Genomic DNA, 18,518 nt, shown 5'->3' on the forward strand with positions numbered 1-18,518 from the left:
AAATGAATAGTAGTGCCATGGATCGCTTAGATGCGTCTTCTCTACACAGTACTTGGTGCTTGCCTACACCAGCCACGGTGTATTGACGGCCATTCCTCGTAATATTAATTTGACATCTTGAGAGTGTATCCTGGCTTGACAGGGCAGCGGGGTAAATCAACATCCCGCTGACATGCATGCAAAGGCTTCTTTCTCCAGAAAAGATGCATGATCCTTGCTCCAACAATGGGCATACACATGTATGTCAACACGCATGTTTCTCCTGCCTGCATACCAGTCGGACACAGCGGCAAAGTTTTCTGGTGACTTGTCATTGACCGCCATATCCTCGCACGTAGCTTTAGTTCTACAACTGTTTAGATGCGCAAGCCAGTCAGGCCAGTATGCCACGGCATGTAGAAGACCTGCATGATGTGGCTGTCTGCCACACGACTTCATCATTTCCATGGTTGCACTTGTGGCATAGGCAAAGTTGAAAATAAAATGTGACTTTCATGTATTTTTTTTTTCCTACAGACATGGTTTGTACATCAATGCCCACCCTGCCCAATGTTACTGTATGTAATTCTCCGGTGATCTATCATATCAGAGGGGCTCTTTCTATCCAGGCCCGAGACAACACATTGTCAGATTTTTTTTTTGGGTTGCAGATGAACCTGTGCGTGCAAAACGGGAACACGTGTGTCTTGTATTTCTACATGTTTGTACCTCGGGCCCATCAATCTGATGAACCTGAGAGCCCAACTTGGCAAATGTTGGTCGGTTAGTTTATCCGTGACGAAAGGCTAATTTTCTTCTTCTTGGATATATATGCAGTATACTGCCTGCCATGTGCGTCAATATGATGAAAAAAAAATTATTCGACTAATGTACGCAGAAGCAAGTATATCTACACGTCTAGATGGTTCGTGTTGCAAGGCTTTGAGTGAAGATTGTTCACAGGCGAAGTTCCTGCCCATTCGAAGCAGTATACGTTTTCGAAGGGTTAGTGAAAAGGAGCAATATTGCATAAGCATATTACATTGCAGAGATATTGGAGCATATGGATTTTAGCTAGGCAGGTGTCTAAGTAGACTATTATGCGCTTGTTACTCTCATCACGTTGGATAATGTAAGTAGCAGATGTTTTGATGGCCCCCCCACTACAGTCAGGTACATTGTAGTATGCACGCAGCACTTTGTCAGAGGATAATGCCTCAAGGGACTGCAAAGTGACTGAATCGTCCCTTGTTACACGCATTTGCATGGAATCAAAGTCAATTGAGAATATAGGCATCTGGGTATGTAGGTATCAAAGGCAGCAAGAACATGCCACAAAGGGACTCAAAGGCCACAGGCGAAAACTCGGGGCAGTAGTTACCTAATGTATCTAATTTAGCAATCAGACAGGGTAGACAGACAGCGCAGCTACCTTGGCTATTGAGATCCACTGGCTCTGCAAAACCACAACCACATTAGCCCGGGCGGGCTGCTTAACCTTCCACCTTCCACCGAACTACAGAGTACCTACCTACATACCTCAACCTGGGTGGGTAATGTAGTAGGTATGTGAACAATCCACCCCGCAGCTAGATCCGGCCTCACCCAAATCATTAAATCCACAACCTTCCTCCAGGGACGAACTGCAGGGTCCCAAGGCAACCGACCGAGTGGCCAGACCTGGCTCGAAACATTTTGAACTCTGAGTGGTCGTCTATCTTTCTTTTTCTCTTCTTCTTTTATCCCTCTTCATCTTTGGTCAACCACATCTATTTCCCTGCTTCTTCCCGCCGTTCTCTCCCAACGACAGCACCCGTCGTCATCTTCGTTGCCCAACGGCTGCACGATCAAACTCAAACGTCCCCCCCAGCCTTGGGCGTCTTGCTGCAAGGGCTCTCGGGGTCTGACCAGGGGCCGGAATTATCCTCAACCCATATGAGGCAAACCATCCGCCTTGGAACCGGCTCAGCAACACCAGAAGCGGCAGCGGCCATTGATTGAATCTTCTCAGCTGCGTACATGACAGCACAAGTTGGCCATGTGCTAACCTGACCGGACCGCATACAGCTCCAGCCCTCGTTATCTTCTCCGCAATACCCTGTTTTCAAATTCAATTCAACCGGGGCCGCCTCTAACGCTTGATATCCTCTCAGTCCTGACAAGTAAATCATGAATTCTATCCTGAAGTGGCTACTCTCTAATCTGTCTGGACGTTCCTCATTGGCTATCCACGATTTGTCTCTCAGGGTTCGGCACAATAGGTGAACCCTCAGGTAAGTATTCCGTCCAATGTGGCCAGCCTGTTTGGCCAAAGCCGGTGATACAAATATCACTAACACTGTGGCATAGCCTGTTCAACTGTTGTTTCTGAACTTTTGGCCTCGACCGGCCTCTCTGCGCTGGTTGGTGCATGCAACTCTAAATTTGGCTTCCATAACTTCAATTTGTACAACCCTCGACACCTGCTCTCGAAAAGTCTCCTGACGGCACGACCTTGTGGGGTCAGCTTGAAAATTCCTATCAGGCAGCCCAGCTGCCCAGGCGTCATGAGCAGCAACAATGGCTCTTCAAACCAATGTATTCCGGAATGGTGAATGGGTCACCCGCACCGTCAGCCCGGGAGACTTGTTTGCAGCGGCTTCATCGCAAACCATTAAACAGCCAAAACGGCTGTCCGCTCCACCAACTTACGGCCTTTTGACCAGAACCGTCATTGAAAGTCCTGTCTTCAATTGGGTCTTGCCAGTACAACTGAGGTCACCCAAATACAATGATGTTGTATTTGTTGGGGTATGTAGTCTACCTTTTCTCGTGTATTCTCGAAGAATAATGTACTACTGGCGTAGAACCGAGATGTCCTTGGCCATTTCGGCAATTATGTGTCACTAGGACGCTCCCCAAAGTGACCCTCTTGCAAGATTTGGGGCATTATGAAACTGACGATTCGGCTAACGTTTTGAACCCAACAGGACAATTTTGTGCAAGTCTCCGAGCTTGGACAGGATATTCAGCTTCACGACATTGCCAGAAAGCAAGATTTTGGATCTCGAATTCGCAATGCCTGTGTTATTGGATCTCCAGCGCACTATGGCGAAGATGCTAGTGTGAACGAGATGAAAGCTGAAGATGATGATGTGGACATGTTGACAGCAACCTCCCATGGCCAGCTTCCACCACAACTGGTTGCATTGGTTCTCGAGCGAGGCGACTTGGTCTTTCTCTTCCTCGAACAAGATACTTTTGGCCAGTGGCATTTTGTCTCACATGGTGAAAAAATCCCAGATACCCGCCTGATGCTGCCCGGCTATCACCTGGCAGTGGATCCAAGTTCGCGATATCTGGCTCTGGGTTGTTCAGAGACACATTTCCAAATTTGGAATCTGGAATCAATCGATACTCTTCGGGACCGCCGCGCAAGAGGGCTGCCCTTTAGACCCGTCACAAAATCGGTCATTCCAAAAGCCGTGACTGGGGTTATACACAAGATTGCCTTTCTCTCACCTGGCGCAGACAATGAAGAGAACGTTGTCCTGACATTGATACTTGTACACAAGGGTAGTTCCAAATTACATCGGTTCGAGTGGGAACTTACAGATGACGTGGCCTACTCTTTACGTCAACCAAGTCCAGGGTGGGCACTCGCTCCGGATTACCAGATGCCTCTGTTGATGATCCCCTCGACGATTCGAGAGAGTTTTTTACTGGTCACGGAGACAAGCCAAGCCCATTGGGCAACACTTAGGAACGGACAGCTCGAAGCACAAGTTGTTGAGATGGAAGAGCGCGATCAGACCGAACTACACATTGGCAATACCATGCCTTTGTGGACCGCATGGAGCAGGCCATGGCGCTTGCCAGAATACCACCTTGACAAGGATACCATATGGATGGCGAGGGAGGACGGCATCCTACAATTCCTCGAGATTGCAGCCGTGGGTGGAATTTCCACCAATGTAATCTTGGGGGAAGTCAAATGCAAGATAGACACAGCCTTTGCTTGTCTGTATGACCGGTTTGCGGACATTCTCATCACTGGCGGTGACTCGGGTCCTGGTGCAATATGGCGGGTACGCAGAGCCCCGAATCTTGTCATGTTTAGTAGCTGATCATTTTCCTCCCAAAGGCCGAGGCGAGACAAGCACCAAGTCACATCGGAACTATACCAAACTGGTCCCCAACAGTAGACATTATATCTACCAAGCCTATACAAGTTTCTCAGTCGGATGGCAAGAAACATCGATCTCGCAATGCTCAAAATGGCGAGTCGTGTTCACGACAGGACCAGCTATTCGCATGTGCTGGTCGAGGCCAGACTGGATCAATTGTCGAATTCAGGTATGGCTTTGAGGCAAGAGTCGGTTTTGACTTTGACCTCGAAGATCATGTGCAGCAATGCTGGACAATGAGGAGTCCGGCAAACAGTCCAGACTCTGAACTTTGCCTGCTGCTGGCCTATCCCGACAAATCTACCATTGTCCACATTGATATTGATACCCTCGCAGCCACCTTCAAATCCCAGGAAGAAGTGCCTTTTGACCTATTTTCAACCACATTAGCAGCAGAAGAGCTCGATGATGGAACAATAATCCAGATTACGACGGATTTTGTCACCATTGTTGATCCTTTAGATGGGTAAGTTATGCGTCCATTTTAGGCTTTGTGGAAATTGTTTGCTAACCTATTTAGCCATCTGCGACACCCTATGAGCCATGTCGTGGGTAATTCTGAGGCTGTTGTTACTGATGCGACGGCAAGAACGGATCTGGTAGCCATATCGTATTATTCTGGCCCTGATTTTCGCGTCAGCATAGGACGCGTAAGTGGCCTCGATTTGAATCTAGGCCCAACATATAACATTAGCGGAGAAGTCACATGCCTTGCGTGGTCCAAATTTGCAGGAGAGAGTGCCTTGTTGGTCGGTGTCTGGGACCGGGAAGCGGGCAAGCCGCTACTCATGGTATTTTCGACGCAAATCAGCCCAGAAAATCAAACGCCGGAACCAATCCGTCTTGACATTGTCCAACGTGAGTATGAATATTCGAAATGACAAAGGTCCCACTAACAACTTCTGGTACTAGTCTTGCGCGCGCAACAGCCTGACAACAATCCCCTCGCCGGCATGCACCCGACTGAGGCCTTTACCAGCATGGTTTCCATGGAGCATAAGGAGGGATATGCTACGATCTGCATAGGCTCCAGAAGTGGTGAAGTCATAACACTAGCACTGGACCCGAATAACATGCAGACCTTTCAAGGCACGTGCGACAAGTTTGGCTCAGCAGGAGCATATGTATTCCCAATGAGTACAGAGTCGGAACCGTCGTCTCTCTTCGTCTGCTGTGATTCGAATGTCTTTTTTCTGTCCAGCCGGGCAACGAGGGGGAGACCTAGATTTGAGAAGAAGGACCGCGTCTGGGTGACTGGTGTCGAGTCTGAGACGAGTACGTCTCCTGACGTGAGCACTGTTGGCAGAATGCGACGAAATCTGTCACAGGTTGCCGGAAAATCAACGCTCACCATGGTGTCTGGGTCCTCTATTTACTTTGCAGAGTTACAAAGTGTTTCCAAGCCCGTCTTGCGTCATCTCCCTGTTCTTGGGACTCCCTACAAAGTCATGTATCACCCGAGGCTGGATGTCCTGGTTGTGGCGGTTCTGTATCGTGGCTGCCCGACCCTACGATTCATCGATCCCGTCACTGGCGTGGATCTCTCAATGCCGACTGATTCCGGGGGCGTTGAAGTCCCATTCATCACTGGTCTCGGAAGACCCGGCTCTCGGATCTTGGCATTGTCAGACTGGAATTATGAAAAGGACGGCCGCACCTGGAGTTACCTTGTGGTGTCGGTACGACTTCCTGACGGCCAGGGCCAAGTATTGGTTATCACGGCAAGCAAGGATGAGAGCCGGGTATCGGATGGCCCTTTGAGAATACGCTTCTTCACCAAACTGAAGAGGACGGGATACGCGGACCCAGTTTGGTCGATCGCGACCGAGGCCCAAGGATTACTTCTCTGCACTGGGAACACAATCCAGTACGAAATACTTGACTTGGAAGAGAAGAAACTAAGAAAAGTAAAGGAGCATGTTCTCGCCTCGCCCGCAACTTCAATGGAGGTTGTCCATGACAGACTTTACGTCACAACTACGCGCCATTCGCTTGAGATTGTGGACTTTAAAAGTTCACCCAATGCAGAAACAATGACACGACTAAATACGGATGACAAGGCCAGACCGGCACTGCACTGTCTCGACGGTGTCGACACTTCAAGGAAAGGAAACCACCAGGGCGTGATACTTGTGTCGGATAATTCTTGCGGAGTATGGGGGATGTGGGCTCCAGCCGAGAGCGACAGGCCTTTCAAATCAATCTTTCTAGCAGAACTGCGGGCATCAGTCAAGCGTTTCGTCCGCGCAAGAACTAGAATGCCCTGGAGTGGCCCCGAGCAGCAATCATTGTATGGGCATGTGCCAAGCAGCCGTGACGGTGCGGATATCCTTGGACTTGGTATCGATGGGTCCTTGAGACATTTCACAATACTGGACGCGTCAGCTTGGCGACTTCTCCGGTTCATTCAGAACCTTGCCGTTGCCTCGCCAAACATTTGTCATCCTGCTGCGTCTTATGCAGAGATTGGCAATGGTGAAGATGGTGAGTTTGAGGCCATGGACACCGATTGGGACCCGGAACCCAAGAGCTCGCCTATAATGAACATGCATGTCGACGGGGACATCCTCCAGCGTTGTCTGGACCTTCGGGCTTTGGAAAAGTTGACTATAAACAAGGAGCATGCAGCTCGTCTTTGCAAGCTTCTGGAAAGTCTGGAAGGTGGAAAATACACACGGGAACTACAAGACGATGGCGAAATGACTGCATACGTTGATCTTGCCTACGAAGTACTTGAGTACTACCTCTCGCCAGTATTATGATGAGGAGGGTCGAGAACGTTGACTGCAGTCACAGCCATCCTTGATTACTACGATCTCTATGGATTATTACAAGAAGGGATTACAGCACAGTGACTAGAGACCAAAACATTGATCAAGGGACAAGAAATGGCGTTGGCAGCATTGGCTAATAGACTAGACAAAAGAAACGAAGAAAAACAATGTTGTCTTTTTCAAGGATCAAATGGGCAGTGTCTAGCTTTTATGAAATGCTTGCTATGATGCAAAATGTATATGAAAACAGGAAATGAAGATTTTCTATGTCAGCTGGTGCCTCCATTGAGATGGAGCTCTTTACAGTATATTACATGTGTTGATGTTTCTCTGAAGAAGGACGCTGAAATTAGTGCTTGTTTCGATGCTGGGCCTTGAACCTTTGCTTGGTGCTGCCTAGAGTATACGCGAGTTGCAAAGAGCTGGGATTCACAATTTGATTGTGTGAGTCATGAAACGAAAACCATCAAAACGTCCCAAACGGTTAAACGGATCGAGTTCTTGGAGCAAAAAAATATATAATATATGCCCGAGGTCAATGTAGGATTCAAGGTAAGTAGCTGAGAGTCCACTGTAGAGTGGGGCAAAAGTGCAAGCAAATTCTCCCCACATTTGGAATTTAGTGAGTGGTGACCTAAACTGAGCTTTGCCCACCAAGGTCCACCTTGTACGATACCTGCACTATTCGTAGTGGGAAATCAACCCCTCCATCACAGCTTTGAGCCCACCATCTCATCCACATCCGCCACCTGTTTTGGGATTTGCGGCAGATCCAAGAACTTTTTTCTCTGTTTACCCTTCCCATTCATTTGTTGAAGGAACAGGTTTCTGCTGCCTCCTACAGCTCCTTGTCTGTTTTTTTTCTCTCCCCACGAAATAGACGAGTCAAGGTCTATTATTTAGGCTGTCTTGCGAGCCTTTAATTAGTTTTCGTCTGGATTCTTTGAATTTTTTCTTCTTCCCGCTTTTTTAAAGCACCACAAGCGACAACTGTCAACATGGCGCCCAAAGGCAAGAAGGGAAAGAAGGGCGGCAACGATGACTGGGAAGCCGAACTTGGAGAGTCCATCGCCCCCGTCAACGGCAGTGAAGCCCCCGCCGACGATGCCGCCAACGGCGACGACAAGCAGGACGAGGATGCCGCCCCCGCTGGCGGTCTCATGGCCATGATGAGCAGACGTCGCGAGAAGAGGAAGAAGCAGGGACTGGGAGAGGACTTTGAAGTTCCCAAGGAAGAAGAGCCTGCCCAAGACGCGACTCCCGCCCCGGCCCCCGTCGAGGCCAACATGGACGACGAGTTTGCCCTTCCCGAGAAGAAGGGCAAGGGTGGCAAGGGCGCGGCCGCTGCAAAGGCCGCCGCCGGAGCCGATGACGTTGGCGAGGACGGCCGCATCTTGACCAAGGCCGAGAAGGAGAAGCTCAAGAAGGAGAGGGAAAAAGCCAGAAAGAAGGAACAGGTGAAACAATACCAGAGCCACCTCCAACATTCAAGAAGATGCATATTGACAAGTTCATTCCAAGGCTGCCAAGAAGAAGACTACAACTCCCGCACCAAAAGCCGAGCCCGCCAAGCCTGCCCCTGAAGAGAAGAAGAAGAAGGAGGCTGAGCCTGTCCCCGAGGCTCCCGCCGCCGGCAAAAAGGGCAAGAAGCTTCCTCCTCACCTGGCAGCTCTCCAAAAGCAGCAGGAAGAGCTGCGCTTGCGCCGCGAGGCAGAGGAGCGCCAAGCTGCCGAGGAAAAGGCACGCCTTGAGGCAGAGGAGAAGCGAGACGCCGAAGAGGTGAAGCGCCGCGAAGAGGAAAAGGCCCGCAAGAAGCAAAAGGAAAAGGAGAGGATTGACCAGCTCAAGAAGGAGGGCAAGTTCATGACCAAGGCCCAGAAGGAGGAGAAGGCTCGCAACGAGCGCAAGCTCCAGCAGATGCTGGCTGCTGGTATCAAGATTGGTCCCCAGGAAGGTGAAGGCGAGGAAAAGAAAAAGAAGGTTGTTTATGACAACCGGAAGCGTGGCAAGGCAGGCAAGGTGCGTAACAAACAGACCCTTGTGAAATGTTGGGAATCGATTGCAATATTAACCGGGCTCTAGGTCGACGAGGAAAAGGCCCTGGCCGAGGCTGCCGAGCGAGCAAGACTGGAAGTAGAGCGTGTTGCCAAGGAGGCTGAAGAGAAGGCTGCCAAGGAGGCTGCCGAAGCTGAAGCCGCTGCAAAGGCCGCCAAGGCAAAGGAAGAAAGCGACATTGAAGATGATTGGGAGGCTGCAGCCGAATCGGACAAGGAAGACGTCAAGGACAGCTGGGATGCCGACTCTGACGAGGAGGGTTCAGAAAAGAAGTCGACAGAGCTGCCCTCCAGGCGAAAGGCCACGGAGGACTCAGAGTCCGAGTCCGAGTCCGAGTCTGAAGAGGAGTCCGAGGAAGATGAGGAGCAGACCGCCGCACAAGCAGCCGAGGCCCAGCGCAAGAGAGAGGCTGCCGAGCGACGTGAAAAGGCACACCAGGCTGCTCTGGCAGCTCGATCCGCGGACAACCTCCGATCGCCCATTTGCTGTATTCTTGGTCACGTCGATACCGGAAAGACCAAGCTTTTGGACAAGATTCGTCAGACAAACGTCCAGGAGGGCGAAGCTGGTGGTATTACGCAGCAGATTGGTGCTACGTACTTTCCTGTCGATGCCATCAAGCAAAAGACTCAAGTGGTTAACCGTGATGAGTCTTTCGAGTTCAAGGTTCCTGGTCTCTTGATTATCGATACCCCTGGTCACGAGTCCTTTTCCAACCTGCGATCTCGTGGTTCTTCCCTCTGTAACATTGCCATTCTGGTCGTCGATATCATGCACGGTCTCGAACCCCAGACTCTCGAGTCCATGAAGTTGCTGAGAGACAGAAAGACTCCCTTTGTTGTCGCGCTGAACAAGATTGATCGTCTGTACGGCTGGAAGAAGGTGGACAACAACGGCTTCCAGGAGAGTTTGGCTTTGCAAAACAAGGGTGTTCAGAACGAGTTCAAGAACCGTCTCGAGCAGACCAAGGTTGCTTTCGCCGAGCAGGGTTTCAACTCTGAGCTCTTTTACGAGAACAAATCCATGGCCAAGAACGTTTCCTTGATCCCCACCTCGGCACACACTGGTGAGGGTATTCCTGACATGCTCAAGCTGATTGTTCAGCTCACCCAGGAGAGAATGGTTGGCTCTCTCATGTACTTGTCCGAGGTCCAAGCTACCGTTCTCGAGGTCAAGGCCATTGAGGGTTTCGGTATGACCATTGACGTTATCTTGTCCAACGGTGTCATTCGCGAAGGTGATCGCATCGTGGTATGCGGCACAGAGGGTGCTATAGTCACCAATATTCGTGCACTTCTCACGCCTGCGCCGCTCAAGGAACTGCGTGTCAAGTCTCAATATGTCCACAACAAGGAGATCAAGGCTGCCATGGGTGTCAAGATCAGCGCTCCTGGTCTCGATGGTGCTATTGCTGGTTCTCGACTTTTGGTTGTCGGTCCTGATGATGATGAGGATGACCTTATCGATGAGCTCGAGGGTGATCTCAACGTGCTCTTTAGCCGTGTCACCAAGACTGGACGTGGTGTCTCGGTGCAGGCCTCGACTCTGGGTTCGCTGGAAGCCTTGCTCGACTTTTTGAAGGACTGCAAGATCCCCGTGGCAAACGTGGGAATTGGACCCGTCTTCAAGCGAGATGTCATGCAGTGTGGTACCATGTTGGAGAAGTCGCCCGACTATGCCGTCATGCTGTGCTTCGATGTCAAGGTTGACAAGGAAGCGCAGCAATATGCCGAGGACCAAGGCATCAAGATCTTTACTGCCGACATCATCTACCATCTCTTTGACAACTTTACCAAGCACATGGAGGAGCAACTCGAGAAGAAGAAGGAAGAGTCCAAGATGTTGGCCGTCTTCCCTTGCGTTCTCAACACGGTTGCTGTGTTCAACAAGACCAACCCCATTGTCATTGGTGTCGATGTGATTGATGGCAACCTCAAGATCAACACGCCCATTGCCGCTGTTCGACAGGGTCCAAATGGCAAAGAAATTGTTCCCATTGGCAGAGTGTAAGTTTCCCCTCCATGGCAGAAATTATTGTCTCATACTAACTTGTTTCCTCTAGTACATCCATTGAGCGTGACCACAAGGCTATTCCCGTCTGCAAAAAGGGAGCACCCTCGGTCGCCGTGAAGATTGAAATGGGCAGCTCTCAGCCCACATATGGCCGACACCTTGAAGAGACGGACACACTCTACAGTCAAATCTCTCGCAAGAGTATCGACACACTCAAGGAGTTTTACCGCAAGGACATGACCAACGATGACTGGCACCTCATTGTCAAGTTGAAGCCTCTGTTTGACATTTAAAACTATGGGTAGCTAGGCTACCTACCTGGGAGCTCTATCAATTCGACGCAACGCTGGAACAAGGATTGATCAAAAAGTCGAACAGGGTGATTTCATGTATGATGAACCAAAAAAAGAGGTAGAGCACATTCCGCATGCATTTACGTTGTCGGCATTGCTCTATGGCCACATGGCAAGAGGGAAATGGTTTCATTTTTATATAGGCGTTTAGGTTGATTTGTCTCTGAAAAATATTCCCTTGTTCGTATCTTGCTCGTGAATGTGTGCCCCAGCGGCCAATGACTAGAAAGCATCGACTTTATTTGATCAATCTCTCGGGTGGGCCCAATCTATAGGGAGTACTTCAATCATCCACTATGGTATTCTATCCTGAAGCGGCTGATCTCTAATCTCTCTGGACGTTCCTCATTGCCTATCCACGATTTGCCTCTCAGGGTCCGGCACAATCGGTGAACCCTCAAGTAAGTATTCCGTCCTTGCTCGAGTTAAATGTTTTGGAACAAGATAATACAATGTCAGATGACGAGGAGGTTAACACACACAATATCGAAGCTCGATTGACTGGCTCCGTGGGGGCGTAAATAAGATCCAATGCATCAAGTGCGGGGTACGACTCACGAGGCTGTATCCAAAGGCAAGTTGTCCATTACAACCAAGACGATATCGAATTTTCCTACCTGGATCCTCGTACTAGAGACTTACTAATCATACATCTAAAGAACCATCACATGTGAGGAAACGAGAATGGACAAGTCTAACAAACCACCAGGCGAGCCCGAGCTCGAGGGAGATCATGGGATCATGATGCAGAACTTCGAGAAGCACCTGGGGGATGAAGTTACCAGCGTGCCAGACGAGAAGAAACGCCTTATCGACGCAGTCGACGGTGCAAGTGTTGACGTGACAGTAGAACCTACTGCTCGATCGCTAAGAATATGCAAGAAACTCAACATGTTTGACTCTAGCATCTTCGAAGGGAAAACTCCCTTGATTCTGGGGGCTGCTGAAAACGCTCCCATTAGGAGCCTACAACTCTTACTGGACCGAGGTGCGAGCCCGCACGTCGCGTGCACTCAAGGAAGAACAACGGCCCTGATGCATGCTGCATGCTCCAACTACTCAGAGGTGGTAAAACTGTTACTGAGTCATGACTTCAATCCCGACGCTCGCGATAATGATGGTTGGACAGCCCTATTGCTCGCTGCGAATTCGAAGCAGGGCAGCAACAATGGCCTCGCTGTCAGAACAGTCCAGCAACTCTTGGATTCTGGTTTCGATCCCAGAGCCGTAGGTTTCGATGGGAGCACCGCCATCCACATAGCCGCATTTCAAGGAAACACCGAGCTTATGAATATACTCTTGGAACACGGACTCGACGTGGATGTTAGGAGCCATGACGGCTCCACGGCGTTGATGAGAGCAGCTATGGCAGGACATTTGGCAGCTGTCCGCAAGCTGATTCAAGCCAAAGCGGATGTCAATGCCGCCGATGGTGATGGCAGGACAGCGATGATGTGGGCGATGAGCAGAGTCTGCCACGTGGGGGTCCTGAATCATCTTCTTGGTCGAGGAGCGGACCTCCATATTCAACTTCTGACAGATGGTGACACTTTGTTGCATGACGCTGCTCGGATGGGCAATCTGAAAGGTGTCCGGTTTCTATTGGATAACCAGCTGAATATTGAGAGCCGCAACAAACTGGGCAAGACCCCGCTGATGCGCGCAATAAGTGCAAACCAGGTGGAAGTAGTCAAGCTCCTTCTAGACCGTGGATCGGACGTCAACGCACGGGGCGAGCTGGTGAAGGTGTCTGACTTTACCGTCTCTACATCCCCCTTAACTGAGGCGATAGAGATCGGAAACCTCGACATATTACAACAGCTTCTGGCCAAGGGGGCCACAATCGGCGTACCCGAGCACGAGGAAGAGACAGCCCTTCTATTCGCTCTATCACGTGGACGAAGGGAGCAGGACAAGGTCGTTTCTTTGTTTCTGGACCGCGGAGCCAATGCTAATTACAACGATTCTAAGACTAAGACGACTCTCTTGCTCTTGGCAATCCGCCACAATCGCTTCGGTTGCACAAATCTCCTCCTGGAGCGTGGCGCAGACGTGGACTACGAGGAGCGCAACGGCTTTACTGCCTTGTTATATGCCGCGCGGTGGGGTGATGCACAGATTGCAGAGACGCTCTTGAGCCACGGGGCCAATATTGAACATCAAGACACAAATGGATTTACTGCGTTGGTGCTATCGGCGACCAAGGGGCATTTAGCAGTCGTACGCCTACTTCTAGACCGTGGCGCCAATATCGGCCACCAAACTATAAAACTTGGAGTGACTGCCTTGATCATGTCCACCATGAATGGGCACATAGAAGTAGTGAAAGTGCTCCTAGACCATGGAGCGGAAGTTGGCCAGCAAGACGAACAAAGCGAGACTCCCCTGACCATGGCCGCGTCTAGAGGGTGTGCCGAGGTTACCAGGATGCTTTTGGACCGCGGATCGGACCCTGACCACCGAAACGCAGCTGATATGAGCGCACTGGCAATATCGACACAGAAGGGACATTTGAGCGTTGTAAAGATCCTCCTTGAGCACGGGGCTGATGTCAACATCACTACGGCCAATTGGAATACCCCCTTGATCATTGCATCAAGATTTGGCTATGAGCAGATAGCTGAGGTATTACTCAAACGAGGGCCCAATATTGAGGCCTGCGATGATGAGGGAGATCCGGCTTTGCTCGTTGCAGCGGCACGTGGGCACACTGAAATCACGAAATTACTTCTGGACTATGGCGCTCAGCTGAGCTCTGTTTCGCCTTCGAAGAATAATAGAAGCACGCTAGCTTTGGCGTCGCTGGGTGGTCACGAATCAGTAGTCAGGCTTGTGCTTGAACGACAGGCGCAGATCGAGGTCTACGACGACAACAGAGACTCTTCCCTGACCTTAGCAGCATTGAATGGGCACGAGGGAGTGGTGAAGATACTTCTGGAAGCGGGGGCAAACGTAAACACAGCCACACAGCGTGCGGACGGAGCTGTTACTCCTTTGCAGATAGCATCGAGTCGTGGTCACCACGGGGTGGTACAATCACTTCTTGAAGGCGGTGCCAATCCTGAGGCTCCTGATGGGAAGGGCCTTACGGCATTGATACTTGCTGTCCAAAACGGACATGTCAAAACTGTCAAGGCGCTCGTTGAAGGAGGGGCCAGTATCGAAGCTCGTAATCAATATGGCAACACGGGACTGCATCTCGCCAGCTTAAGCGGATATGCTGAAGCTGCGAAAGTTCTCCTCGAGGCAGGGGCACGCACCGACACCCTCGATCAAAGGGGCCGTACTGCATTGCATTGGGCCAGCTTTTACGGGCATGCTGGAGCCGTCAAGGCGCTTATTGAAGGAGGGGCACGCACCGACACCCTCGATCAAAGGGGCTTTACAGCATTGCATTGGGCCAGCTTTTACGGGCATGCTGGAGCTGCGAAGGTCCTCCTCGAGGCAGGGGCACGCACCGACACCCTCGATCAAAGGGGTAAAACAGCATTGCATTGGGCCAGCTTAAAAGGGCATGCTGAAGCCGTCAAGGCGCTTATTGAAGGAGGGGCAAATATAGAGGCTCCCTTGCATGACGGCAGCACGGCTCTAGTGCGTGCGGTGGCCGATAAGAAGGAGGCAGTTGTAAAAGTTCTAGTCGAGGGGGGCGCATCTACTCAAGTCCGAGATCCTCGCACCAATACACCCTTGATCATTGCGATCACCAAGGACAGTGAGGCGTCATTTGAGGTCCTTGTGCAGGCCGGCGCCGATATCAACGCCTCCGGAGAAGGGCACATGTCGGCCCTTAGCTACGCTGCTCTCGAAGGGCGTACCAGAATGACCAAGATGCTCCTTGAAGCAGGTGCCAAAGTCGAAGGATGTCCCGGAGAAGTCGGTTCACCCTTGATTTGGGCCGTGCGAAAGGGTTTCTTGCCCACGGTTCAGGCCCTTCTAGAGGGTGGAGCTAATGCCGGAATCGAGGCACACGATCATGATGGTCATACAGCTTTGACTTGTGCGATAGAGCGCAATTCTGCCGACTTGATTCGAGCCCTTCTCAAAGCTGGGGCGAATATCGAAGGTCGACATAAGAATGGACGAACCCCTTTGCTTATTGCAGCAGCTGACGGACACCCTGTTGCTGTGAAGACGCTTCTTGAGGCGGAGGCGGACGTTGATGCTTCGGATCCGATCAAGGGCTTGACTGCTTTGATGTGGGCCTTACGGATGCGGCATAAAGAGGTGGTTGAAATCATGCTTGAAAAAGCACAGGAGACTTCCCATCTTGAGGTCGGCGCGGCGGATGAACCAGTATTAGCTTGGATTTTCAATCGCTTCGAGTCCCTGATGGCGAAATTTTTGTCCACAGCAAGCAAGTCCAGGACAGAGATCGAGGTGATGCGACGCCGCCTTGCGAACTCCGAAAAGCCTAGTCGCCGGACCATTGCATCTTACATGAGATGCGTCGACCATCAGGTCATCAGTAAGGAGGATGAGCTGTCCTCTTGTGAACTGCCTGGGTGCTTTCAGTTGTGGAAGAAAATGCTGGGCTTTTTAACAGATCTACTGTCCCGGCAAGGTGTCTTGGGCGAAGTGCTTGAGCTCTGGCAGAGCGTCGAGAGTTTGATAAATGGTGCGACTCAACATATCGTAGCTGTTGGATACCAGGGCCAATTGAAGGAAGATTATCGACTCTCTCAGTCGGAGGCAGCCGGCTTGCAAAACCAGATGATTGAGCTTATTGACATGATCCGCGAGGAAGCTCTGGTGTTCTTCGAATCGCCTCCCGAAAATATGTCATTGCGTTCATCACCTTTGATTCAATCCTCAGAGTCTTCGAGCACACCTAAGACCCCCGAAAAGTACCCATCGAGGAAGGACTTGGGGAACAACTTGGATCTAAGCAGCGTGGCCCCTCCTGCTCCTAAGCGTGGAGATGCCTGGGAGAAATTTGCATTCTGGCCACCATGGTCTAACTCTAGGAGCGGAGCCCACTATCTCCCCAAAATGCTAGCACTCGTCGCCTCTGGTGCGTGTGACATGGCCTCCATCTCTCCCATTTGGCGAGAAGATACAGATGGTTTGGAGAACCTCAAGCGCTTGGTTGGTGTGGCTCGAGAGAGGTGCGTAGTTGCTCTCTGTCAAGCTTGGCACCAGGATGCCGAAACTTTCAAGTTCGTGGAGGATTGGGTGCAGCCGGACGACGGTGGCGGCATTACCATGATGCCAGCCTCTTTGGCCGCGTTCGAAGGTGCCGTCTTGAGCGGTATGCAGAAAATACTTTGCATTCCCAGCGCTGTTTCTAAGCCCGAGGCTGCCGATCTCGTACCACCACCACCACCACCGAAGATGTGTCAGATGATACAGAGCCAATACATCACGACGATCAATGTTGTTTTGGGTGGCATGGCCGAAAATGCTGAAATGTCTGCGACAAGTGTAGATGAGGATGACGAGGACAGCGATGTAGAGAGTGATACAGCCGCGAGTGGTCCGGCGAGTGGACAAGCCCCGAAAGCCGAAAGTGGGGGCGCCGCCAGTGCTTGTGATCAGGTATGTCATCCTCCTAGTAGTGGCTGTGAAATACTACTCCTCTACTAACTGATGCACAGAATACGCATATGCTCTTAACGATTGGGAATATCAAACACCTCCAAACTAAAGTCCTGCCTAGCCTCAATGACCAGCTTGAGAACGTCATCTCCACCAAGTTCGCCGAAGGGAGGAACCAGCTCTCCGACGTGCTGCAAAACATTGGCGCACGTATCTTCCAGTCATACACGCGGCTGATGGTCCAGAAATTGGCCGAAGCTATCAGCACCGGCGTGACATTACCCAACTGGATGCCGGCGCCGGGCCGAAAGCCACGCAACGCGAGTCCCTTTACGTATCATGTTCTACGAGAGATCGTGGTGGTAAAAAAGGATGTCTTAGCAACGGCGTCGGCGAGTCTGGCGACACATGTGGTTTCGGTTCTGCTGGAGACAGTGTGCGCCGAGATGATCAAGGCGCTTGGCAGTTATACGTCCTTGAACTTGGAGGGCTTGATGCAGGCCACGATCGACTCCGAATTCCTCTATCAGGTCCTGTCGCACTACACGACCCCGCGGGCGTCAGATCTGCAGTCGCGGGAATACAAGATGCTCGACGGCCTCATAGACAATAAGATTCGTGGTGCTTTGGCAATGGAGATGCCTGAAATGCGCAGTGTGCTTAAGCGCAGGAGAAGGGCTTGCATGGGGGAATTCAGTTGCTTGCGAAAGCCTAAGAAAAATTATTTCAAGCATGACTAGAAGTAGCACGGAGTATATATGGTTTATTGAGGAGGACAATCTTTGACAGAGAATTAGATTCTAAGTTGTTTTCCACTTCAGGTTGTGCGTGTATACATTACCAACCACGTCATTACGCCCATTATAGCAACAGTTTTCTATGGCAACATCGTGGTGCTCATCCCCATGCTAACATTTCTGCCGCGAAAGATACTGTGAGAACATTCGTGTTCATCCGTATAGACTCCGTCAAATGCACTCTCTTTCTACACAGCGAGTCTAGATAGCCTTCAATAGCGATTTGTACCTTGAGGCTACGATTTAGCCACGATGTATAGAATAGTGTTTTTCTTTCTTTTTGGGCATGCCATGGCTGTACTAGCTGTACTGGCTGTTTTTTTCTTTCCTCGTTTTCTTTCTTTCTTTTTTGTGTTAGAGGCATACTGACTGCTGCAGTCGGGAAAAGGGTGACTGCCGTGGAATACAATAAATCGATGCGTCGTCGATGAGAGGCCTACCTTATTTTAATACTGCCACCGTACGGAGGTGCTGTATACCCGCTTTAATGCTATATTAATAGCAACAAACATTGGTGTTTGCAGTGAACAAAGGGGCTATCCCTCCAAATTGCCCTCCAGAATGCCTTCATAGCCCTCTCCGGCAGAGAGAAAACACTCCTGAGACAGCCCTTTTGGGGGCCAAAATTACCAAAAATGGCAATTTGCCCTCACTGATAGTTGAGCTGCATTGCTCTTCATCCGGCCACAGCCTTGCACAGCACAGCACGTGATGGGACGAGAGGGGTTTCCTTTCCCCTCACATGTACAACCATGTCAAGATTATTCCCTTTATGCGAGGATACTTGACATCCTCCATTCTTTCGAATTTGGCACTGCTTGGCACCTTTTGCGTCTGTGAGTTTTT

The 18,518-nt window shown here is 50.6% G+C and overlaps 3 protein-coding genes across 3 annotated transcripts; all 3 read left to right on the forward strand.

Moving 5' to 3' along the window:
* Positions 1-2,538: 2,538 nt before the first annotated feature.
* PFICI_04414 (uncharacterized protein) lies at positions 2,539-6,907 on the forward strand (the record flags this gene model as incomplete). Its single annotated transcript, XM_007832995.1, has 5 exons — positions 2,539-2,769; positions 2,949-4,046; positions 4,103-4,611; positions 4,666-5,003; positions 5,058-6,907. The coding sequence occupies 5 exons, from the start codon at positions 2,539-2,541 to the stop codon at positions 6,905-6,907; spliced, it is 4,026 nt and encodes a 1,341-aa protein (XP_007831186.1).
* Positions 6,908-7,917: 1,010 nt separating this feature from the next.
* Positions 7,918-11,280, forward strand: PFICI_04415 (Eukaryotic translation initiation factor 5B; the record flags this gene model as incomplete). The annotated part of the gene is made up of 4 exons (XM_007832996.1): positions 7,918-8,376; positions 8,441-8,938; positions 9,002-10,980; positions 11,037-11,280. 4 exons carry the CDS (start codon positions 7,918-7,920, stop codon positions 11,278-11,280), a joined length of 3,180 nt encoding a protein of 1,059 aa, XP_007831187.1.
* A 744-nt stretch (positions 11,281-12,024) lies between these two features.
* Positions 12,025-17,615, forward strand: PFICI_04416 (uncharacterized protein; the record flags this gene model as incomplete). Its single annotated transcript, XM_007832997.1, has 2 exons — positions 12,025-16,875; positions 16,935-17,615. 2 exons carry the CDS (start codon positions 12,025-12,027, stop codon positions 17,613-17,615), a joined length of 5,532 nt encoding a protein of 1,843 aa, XP_007831188.1.
* Positions 17,616-18,518: the final 903 nt, after the last annotated feature.

The sequence above is a fragment of the Pestalotiopsis fici genome (genome assembly GCF_000516985.1).
Source record: "Pestalotiopsis fici W106-1 unplaced genomic scaffold PFICI_Scf_3, whole genome shotgun sequence".
In the NCBI taxonomy this organism is placed as follows: Eukaryota; Fungi; Ascomycota; class Sordariomycetes; order Amphisphaeriales; family Sporocadaceae; genus Pestalotiopsis; species Pestalotiopsis fici.